At 48.7% G+C, this 9,904-nt stretch overlaps 1 protein-coding gene across 1 annotated transcript; it reads left to right on the top strand.

The window, feature by feature from the left end:
* Window positions 1-2,431: 2,431 nt before the first annotated feature.
* klf2a (Kruppel like factor 2a) lies at window positions 2,432-4,869 on the top strand. The gene is made up of 3 exons (XM_084458979.1): window positions 2,432-2,706; window positions 2,884-3,865; window positions 3,982-4,869. The coding sequence occupies exons 1-3, from the start codon at window positions 2,635-2,637 to the stop codon at window positions 4,155-4,157; spliced, it is 1,230 nt and encodes a 409-aa protein (XP_084315105.1). The 5' UTR covers window positions 2,432-2,634; the 3' UTR covers window positions 4,158-4,869.
* Window positions 4,870-9,904: the final 5,035 nt, after the last annotated feature.

Raw genomic sequence — 9,904 nt, 5'->3', positions numbered from 1 at the left:
TGTACACTGTAAATATTGCCAAAGCGGGTTTGCAAAAATAAATAAAAAATAAAATAAAATAAAATAAAATAAACTAATGTCAAGCACAACCATTAAATCAATCAATCTATTAAATGAAGCAACCAAACAATGCATGTACAAGAAGGTTGATAGTTCTGTGGCAGGATAGCACACTGCCCTCTCTCCTCATAACCACGTTGTTCTGGTGGGAACTCGGGGCACCTATTCTTACACTTGAGGGAAAAACTCTGAGGATTTTGTTGTTCTTACAACTCAGGAAGAAGTGCAGCTCTGTCTCCTCCTCTCTGGGGGGGGGTAGCCAGGGCGACCAGGCCCGCCTGTAACGGTCTCTCTCCATGACCCGACTGGGTCAACTGCGTCAGAGTTCTCCTCAGTTTCTGATCAGTCACAGTGGACAGGTGGACTTATACTTAAGAGTCAAATAGCATTCAAGCTTACTTTGGGATTTTGTTGATTCTTTCCAATTAGTGATATAATTGACTTCTTTTAATTTGTTTAGGCCAGATTGACAAAGTGCTGTCCTGAGGTTGAGTAGGGTTGAGACAGTAGGTGTTAGTCTCAGGACTAGCTGTCTGAGGAGACCTCTCTCTTAGTAGTGTTGGTGGTGTGTTAGTGAACTGAGCATCATGACTAGTGTTGGTGGTGTGTTAGTGAACTGAGTCTCAGGACTAGCTGTCTGAGGAGACCTCTCTCTTAGTAGTGTTGGTGGTGTGTTAGTGAACTGAGCCTCATGACTAGTGTTGGTGGTGTGTTAGTGAACTGAGCCTCATGACTAGTGTTGGTGGTGTGTTAGTGAACTGAGCATCAGGGTTAGTGTTGGTAGGTGTGTTAGTGAACTGAGTCTCAGGGTTAGTGTTGGTGGTGTGTTAGTGAACTGAGCCTCAGGACTAGCTGTCTGTGTGCCCATCTCTAGACATTCAGGGGGTAATGGAAGGGGGGCGTGCCTGTTTTTAAATCTGTCTTTAGTGAGACGGAAGCATGTCTCACACCTACAGCTGCACCTGCAGTAGAGGAGTTAAAGATCTGACATGTCTGGGAACTGGCCTCTCACAACACATTATTCATAGTTTCAAGCTTTTGGGCCTCAACGATAGGTCAAACAAGTCTTTGGTATTAAGCATCTCCAAATGACCAAATTGTAATGTCAAATCTAGGAATCATGTGAAATAAATAGAAGCAAATAAATATATTAGCCTATCCATTATAGAGATAATACTACTCTTACCAGAGCTATTCTAAACTTGTATTTGTAAACAAACAATCTGATGCGAAAGTTGCATGGAAATATTCATCCTGTAAATGGCTCGAGGCTGTGTGTCAATTAGCGAGAGAAGCGAGCATATCCCCGACCTGACACTGCGCCTGCGCGCTGCAGCAGACTCTCATTCATGACGATTGACGACTGAATGGGGCTTCATTGAGGCTAAACGTTTTAATAGCCAGGGTTTACGAGAGACGTGTGAAGGGGAGAAAGGTTCGCGGTGTACCTGGCGCCTGCATGGCCGCGGCGTTTAGAAAAGCCTGCTGCGGGGGCGCGGGGGTCGGGGAGAGAGACGGGGAGGACAGCTGATGAAAAGAGTGGCGGACTGATGCACCTAAATCATACCATACCATGACCTCTCTCTCTCTCTCACACACACACACACACACACTCTCTCTCTCTCTCTCACACACACACACACACTCTCTCTCTCTCTCTCTCTCACACACACACACACTCTCTCTCTCTCTCTCTCTCTCTCTCACACACACACACACACACACACTCTCTCTCTCTCTCTCTCTCTCTCTCTCACACACACACACACACTCTCTCTCTCTCTCTCTCCCTCTCTCTCTCTCCCTCTCTCTCACACACACACACACACTCTCTCTCTCTCTCTCTCCCTCCCTCTCTCTCTCTCTCTCTCTCTCTCGCTCTCTCTCTCTCTCTCTCTCTCTCACACACACACTCTCTCTCTCTCTCTCTCTCTCTCCAAGGGGAACGAGGCACCGTTTCTCCGCACATATCGCTCGTCTCCAAACGTAGCAGCGCGGGTCCCCGGTGGGGGGCAACTTTGGACGGGCAACGATAGCCCGCGTGTGCGTCTTCCATTGTTTTCACGTCATAGCATATAGGCTAGGCTACTAACAATGCGTTAATTGCTATTTTACTTCCAAAAAGAGGGGGCGGTCTTGGCCGTGCGCGTCATTAAACGTTCTACTTGTTCAACTCGTTTGAGAGACGCGAGGGGCGGGTTCAGAGCAAACCTCCCCGGGTCCGAGAGGTTTAAGAGGCTCAGACGAGCAGCAGAGGGAAAGCATTTGACTGCAGACGCTAGAGGAGAGCAGGCTTTATATACCGCTATATTTAGGGTAGACTAGTGCGTATTTCCACCCCGAACGCGTTTCCTCAACGCAGTTGCCTACAATTGGTCCAGCTCGTCAGCTCTAATATTTATAAGGTTCCTACCAATCAAACAGCACATGCATTTGAAAGCCTGCTTCATAAGAAAGGAGAAGTTAGTAGTCTTGCTACTTACATTAAACGTTTCTCTCATCGCTTTTTGGGGCTGATATTTAGACAGAGAAGTTTTTTTTCTCCAAGAAAACACGTTTTTTGCCTTAAGCGAAATGGCCTTAAGCGGGATCATTTTGCCGTCAATCTCTACATTTGCAAACCAAAGGGAAAAATGGGGAGAAGATGTAAGTATTGTGCATTTTGGCTACTTTTTGGAACCTGTGCATCAATTTCAAAAATAGCCTAGAATGTGTTTGATAGCTAGGCTAAGTGTATCACCTTTATCTTTATTATTTGGGGTTGTAGGCTGTTAGGCTGTGTCATTTTATGTCATTTTACTTAACATCTGATTCGCTTTGCAGAGGTGGAAGGTAGAGATGGACAGATCGGTCGTCTCCAGCTGCGCGGTGGCGGACGCTGCGCACGGCGGCATGGACAACTGTCTGACCCGAAAAGACGACGAAGATCTGGCGAAATTCCTGGATCTGGAGTTTATCCTCGCCAACACCACCGGCACAGACAGCACGCCAGCCTCCGGGACCGGAGCAGGAGTCCCGGGAGAGTACCGACTGACGGAGCCGAGCGGCATGTTCCACAGCGCGATGTCCCAGTCCGCCTACACCTCCGCGCCGGAGATGAGCAACCCTCCTCCGCCCTACAACAGCCTGATGGCCGAGCTGCTCCGCTCCGAGGTGGACACCAGCTTCTGCCACCAGCTACCGGGGAACAATAACAACAACAACCTCCACGGCAGGTTCCTGCTCCGCGCCTCGCCTTTCCCCGGGCAGGACTTTGTCGACGGCATCAAGGTGGAGCCCGACATGGACAGCTACGGACCCGTCCTGGGCATGGTGCCGCAGAGCTGCCCCAAGATCAAGCAGGAGGGCAGCGTCTCCTGCATGCTGTCCTACGAGCAGCCGCGGCTGGCCAACTCTCCGCAGGCGGCGGGGAACATGACCCCGCCGCTCAGCCCGGACGACCTGATGAGCTCCGAGTGCCAGAGCCAGATGTGCCGCTCGGTGACTTTCCCCCAGAGCTACCGCTCCGCAGCGGGATACCCGCACTCCCACCCGGGTGCGCCACCTCCGCACATGCAGCTCCCGTACCAGGGCGGCCCGCACCAGTTCGGCATGTACGAGGATGGACTGACCATGCAGCCCACCAGCCAGCGGGTCCTGCTCACACCGCCGTCCTCTCCGCTGGAGATGATGGACTCTAAACCGAAGAGGGGTCGCCGCTCCTGGCCGAGGAAGCGGACGGCGACGCACACCTGCACTTTCGTTGGATGCGGCAAAACGTACACCAAGAGCTCGCACTTGAAAGCGCACCACAGGACGCATACCGGTAAGGCGCGTTATTCGCTGCGTAATGCGTAAAACGTTAGACGTTGTTGCTCCGTGTCTTCCCAAATGTGTGTTTGCTGTCGATTCATGTTTTTTGTTTTGTTTCCGTGATTCCAGGCGAGAAACCGTACCACTGCAGTTGGGAGGGCTGCGGCTGGAAGTTCGCCCGCTCCGACGAGCTCACGCGTCACTTCCGCAAGCACACCGGGCACCGGCCGTTCCAGTGTCACCTGTGCGAGCGCGCGTTCTCCCGGTCCGACCACCTGGCGCTGCACATGAAGCGACACATGTGAGAAATCACACACGACTGAGGGACTATGCAAAACTAACCATGAAACAACATAAAACAAGTTGTCTCCAAATGTTGTATTTTGGTTTATTTTCTGTTTATTTAAAGTTTCTTGGGAATAGGAAGACGCAAACAACATGACAACATAACGTGGTCAAACTTGACAAAAGATTGAATTCTCTATGCAAATACTATTTTTGAAATGTGTAGCTGGTACTACTTTTTATATCGGATTATATTTGTAAAAAGGCTTTAAAGGTGTATTGCAAGGTGTTGGCATGTGTGAACAGACGTCAACACAGTAGGCTGGCCCTATGCACACCTCAGACAACTGGAATCAATCAACTGAACTGAAGTGCATTGTGTCACGTGATGTATTTTGGTATTAACCAATAGTGCCTCCTATAGCATTATATGCATCCTACGAGTGCCATATTTTCTGGCTAAAACAATCAAAATGTATATGTTATAAACAGACAACACATGAGATAAGCTTCAAGACAATGTTTTGATCTAAAACTGCCTTAAAGTCTTCTTCCAAGGCGTGAGTTGAATGTTCTGTGTTTTCATTTATCTGTCGGATAATTATTGAAGTCAGGGTCTTTAAACTATTGAACTGCATGTCAGACTGTCCATCTCAATGTGACACGATTGTCAAAGGGCTTCCTTTCTTTGGCGTTAAGACTTATGTTGTTCTGTGTGTCTGTAAATGTATTACTGCCTTGTAAATATCTCTTTTATATAATGTAAATAGTTTATTTTAATGTACATATTAAACTAATTGAACAACTATATATCTGACTGCATGTATGCTCCTTTGACCTTGGTCTCAACCGTGGGGGGAAGTGTAGAGAGGGGGTTAGGGTGGGTTAGGGTGGGTTAGGGGAAGGGTGGGTTAGGGTGGGTTAGGGGAAGTGTAGAGAGGGGGTTAGGGTTAGGGTGGGTTAGGGGAAGTGTAGAGAGGGGGTTAGGGTTAGGGTGGGTTAGAGAGGGGAAGTGTAGAGAGGGTGTTAGGGTGGGTTAGGGGAAGTGTTAGAGAGGGGGTTAGGGTTAGGGTGGGTTAGGGGAAGGGTTAGAGAGGGGAAGTGTAGAGAGGGGGTTAGGGTTAGGGTGGGTTAGAGAGGGGAAGTGTAGAGAGGGTGTTAGGGTGGGTTAGGGGAAGTGTAGAGAGGGGGTTAGGGTTAGGGTGGGTTAGGGGAAGGGTTAGAGAGGGGAAGTGTAGAGAGGGGGTTAGGGTGGGTTAGGGGAAGGGTTAGAGAGGGGAAGTGTAGAGAGGGGGTTAGGGTTAGGGTGGGTTAGGGGAAGGGTTAGAGAGTGGAAGTGTAGAGAGGGGGTTAGGGTGGGTTAGGGGAAGTGTAGAGAGGGGGTACGCAGCTGGACAACTGTGTAATATTACACCGTCACACAGTAACACAGTGCTGTGTCTTTATCTGTGACTCTTGGCTGTACAGTATGTAGCAGAGGCTCTACCTGCCTGAAAAGCCAAATATCACCTGATTAATTCTCCTTTGGTCCGTTTGGTAGGGTTCCCACTGAGGGCAGTTGGCGTCTCACCTTGACACACAGACGTCTCCCAGTCTAAGGGTCATAGTGTAGCATGGAGCCGGTCTGAGTGGGAGAGGAACGATGTCCTCCAGCCATGACAGAGTCTCCACCAGAGTCCTGCGGTCGCCTGCAGCCTATAAATACAAACACTACATTTACATAATGACAAGGGCTGGATATGGAACATGACTGGACACAGGGACACACCGCATTCAAATGAGGGAGGGAGAGAGAGAGAGAGAATGAGAGGGTGTGGGTGAGAGGGGATCCAGAGAAGGATGAGGAGAGAGAACAATGAACTGACCGACACATCAACATTTGTTCTGATCTGTTTCTCAAACTGGATTATTTTTATTCAGGAGAGACAGCGGGAGGGAGAGAGAACTAAAGAATCACATGAAAGAAGTTCAGAGTGGAAGTACATTTTACCCATGATACATCAGTTAATCGGAGGCCTTCAGTTGGTAGCCTACGTATATTAGGGTCACATGGCTTGTAGCATTCCTCTTGAAGTGTGTTATGTTCCTCTGCTTTGTGTGAAAACAAGAAAGAGGGAGAGAGAGAACAGGGGAGGGAGAGGGAGGAGTAAGATGTAGAGAAGAGGACAGAGAGAGAGCAACAGAGAAAGAGCAACAGAGAGAGAGCAGCAGAGAGAGAGAGACGAGGCTCTGAGCAGGCCTACCGTGCCAGCGTCAAGAAATTAGGATGTGAAAAAAACTCTATGAATAGAAGAGTCAGTAGTGAGAAATCAAACATTTTCATTTCACTTTTTTTCTACTCTGACAGTATTAATATAGACCGCTGGAGTGTGTGTGAGTGTGTGCGTGTGTGTGTGTGTGTGGTGAAGCTTGAACCGTGAGTGAGAAGGTCAGAGGTTAACCCAATGGCTTAAACACATTCTCTCAACAGAGCATGCCAGCACGTGCACATACGCAACCAAGATAACTTCTTCTACTCAAGCTTTCATTTGATATCTATTTGGCTCTCTTCCCCGCATAAATACACAGCTCAAATTGCAAGTTCACGAGGAGCAATTCCCTTATTTACTAACTGTTTACATGTGTATATCAGGGACATGCAGGACATGTTTGTTATCGGAGATCCCAGTGCTGAATGGCATGCCTTTCTCCGCTTACAGCATTCTGTTCTCCAGTTCCTCTTGCTGCTCCAGATTTACCCCACGCGCTCGATCCCTATCTCCGTTCCCCTCGTCTGTGACCACTCATCCAGGCCACCTGCCACCTCACCCAGAACTCTGTGGTGGAGATACCATCAGTGAGCTTTCCAGAGCACAGGGTCACGCACGTGTCTCTTCTGCTGGTTCCTCTAGTTGAGGTGTGGTCGGGCGTGCTGCGTCAGAGCTGTTGATCCTCCAGCAATGTGACAAACCTCTAGAAGATAAGAGATGATTCTAGTGACTCAGTATGTTGTGTTCATGATGATAGGAACTGGAATAGGATACAGCCGACACCTTTCCAGCGAGGTGACTTTTTCAAATGAAAATGTAATCGGTGTGTTTGAAAGTCTTCTCAGTTGACAGTTGATAATTGACATGAATATCTGCTAATGTTCAATACTGAGTCCCAGGCCTTAGCTTCTATGAAGAAAGAGCTTCAACCATACTCACATTTCAGTGAACAGAAATACAGCTTCATTCCCTCTTCCAGTCTCTGGATGTCTTCCCAGTCCTGCCAGGGAGGAGGGGACACCGTGGGGTGAGTACGCCACCTGCTGGAGACGGACAACACTGTCTCCTCTGGGAAAAGTCTCCGCCAGGCCAATCGGAAACAGCATGGAAGAACCTTGGAGCACATCCAGTTCCCAAATACTTGAAAGTATGTGGAAACATTTCAGATGCACCTGATTTCATCTTGTAATTGTGCACTTCTGGGGCTGTCCTGTTTATTGGACAGTACTGGGTGTGGGAGATCAAGTATCTGTCATATGTTCATGGTATGTTACAGTATCTATCATATGTTCATGGCATGTTACAGTATCTGTCATATGTTCCTGCATGTTACAGTATCTGTCATATGTTCATGGCATGTTACAGTATCTGTCATATGTTCATGGCATGTTACAGTATCTGTCATATGTCCATGGCATGTTACAGTATCTTTCATATGTTCATGGCATGTTACAGTATCTCTCATATGTTCATGGCATGTTACAGTATCTCTCATATGTTCATGGCATGTTACAGAATCTATCATATGTTCATGGTATGTTACAGTATCTCTCATATGTCATGTCCATGGTATCTGACAGTGTGCTGGATTAGATCATCTTGTCTGAGGAGGAGATGAACAGTCTCCTCTCTCTAGGAGAGACACTCAGGATAGAGGAACAGTCTCTCTCTAGGAGAGACCCTCAGGATAGAGGAACAGTCTCCTCTCTCTAGGAGAGACCCTCAGGATAGAGGAACAGTCTTCTCTCTCTAGGAGAGACCCTCAGGATAGAGGAACAGTCTCTCTCTCTAGGAGAGACCCTCAGGATAGAGGAACAGTCTCCTCTCTCTAGGAGAGACCCTCAGGATAGAGGAACAGTCTCTCTCTAGGAGAGACCCTCAGGATAGAGGAACAGTCTCTCTCTAGGAGAGACCCTCAGGATAGAGGAACAGTCTGCTCTCTCTAGGAGAGACACTCAGGATAGAGGAACAGTCTTCTCTCTCTAGGAGAGACCCTCAGGATAGAGGAACAGTCTCCTCTCTCTAGGAGAGACCCTCAGGATAGAGGAACAGTCTCTCTCTAGGAGAGACCCTCAGGATAGAGGAACAGTCTCTCTCTAGGAGAGACCCTCAGGATAGAGGAACAGTCTGCTCTCTCTAGGAGAGACCCTCAGGATAGAGGAACAGTCTCTCTAGGAGAGACCCTCAGGATAGAGGAACAGTCTCTCTCTAGGAGAGACCCTCAGGATAGAGGAACAGTCTTCTCTCTCTAGGAGAGACCCTCAGGATAGAGGAACAGTCTCTCTCTAGGAGAGACACTCAGGATAGAGGAACAGTCTTCTCTCTCTAGGAGAGACCCTCAGGATAGAGGAACAGTCTCCTCTCTCTAGGAGAGACCCTCAGGATAGAGGAACAGTCTCTCTCTAGGAGAGACCCTCAGGATAGATGAACAGTCTCCTCTCTCTAGGAGAGACCCTCAGGATAGAGGAACAGTCTCCTCTCTCTAGGAGAGACCCTCAGGATAGAGGAACAGTCTCTCTCTAGGAGAGACCCTCAGGATAGAGGAACAGTCTCTCTCTAGGAGAGACCCTCAGGATAGAGGAACAGTCTGCTCTCTCTAGGAGAGACCCTCAGGATAGAGGACCAGTCTCCTCTCTCTAGGAGAGACACTCAGGATAGAGGAACAGTCTCTCTCTAGGAGAGACCCTCAGGATAGAGGAACAGTCTCTCTCTAGGAGAGACCCTCAGGATAGAGGAACAGTCTCTCTCTAGGAGAGACCCTCAGGATAGAGGAACAGTCTCTCTCTAGGAGAGACACTCAGGATAGAGGAACAGTCTCTCTAGGAGAGACCCTCAGGATAGAGGAACAGTCTCCTCTCTCTAGGAGAGACCCTCAGGATAGAGGAACAGTCTCTCTCTAGGAGAGACCCTCAGGATAGAGGAACAGTCTCTCTCTAGGAGAGACCCTCAGGATAGAGGAACAGTCTTCTCTCTCTAGGAGAGACCCTCAGGATAGAGGAACAGTCTTCTCTCTCTAGGAGAGACCCTCAGGATAGAGGAACAGTCTCTCTCTAGGAGAGACCCTCAGGATAGAGGAACAGTCTCTCTCTAGGAGAGACCCTCAGGATAGAGGAACAGTCTCTCTCTAGGAGAGACCATCAGGATAGAGGAACAGTCTCCTCTCTCTAGGAGAGACCCTCAGGATAGAGGAACAGTCTCCTCTCTAGGAGAGACACTCAGGATAGAGGAACAGTCTCTCTCTAGGAGAGACCCTCAGGATAGAGGAACAGTCTTCTCTCTCTAAGAGAGACCCTCAGGATAGAGGAACAGTCTCTCTCTAGGAGAGACACTCAGGATAGAGGAACAGTCTCCTCTCTCTAGGAGAGACCCTCAGGATAGAGGAACAGTCTCTCTCTAGGAGAGACCCTCAGGATAGAGGAACAGTCTCTCTCTAGGAGAGACCCTCAGGATAGAAGAACAGTCTCCTCTCTCTAGGAGAGACCCTCAGGATAGAGGAACAGTCTCTCTCTAGGAGAGAC

This window comes from Borostomias antarcticus (assembly GCF_949987555.1).
Source record: "Borostomias antarcticus genome assembly, chromosome: 26".
Classification (NCBI taxonomy): Eukaryota; Metazoa; Chordata; class Actinopteri; order Stomiiformes; family Stomiidae; genus Borostomias; species Borostomias antarcticus.
The sequence above is the reverse complement of the archived record's forward strand: the minus strand, read 5'-3'. Positions and strand labels throughout refer to the sequence as shown.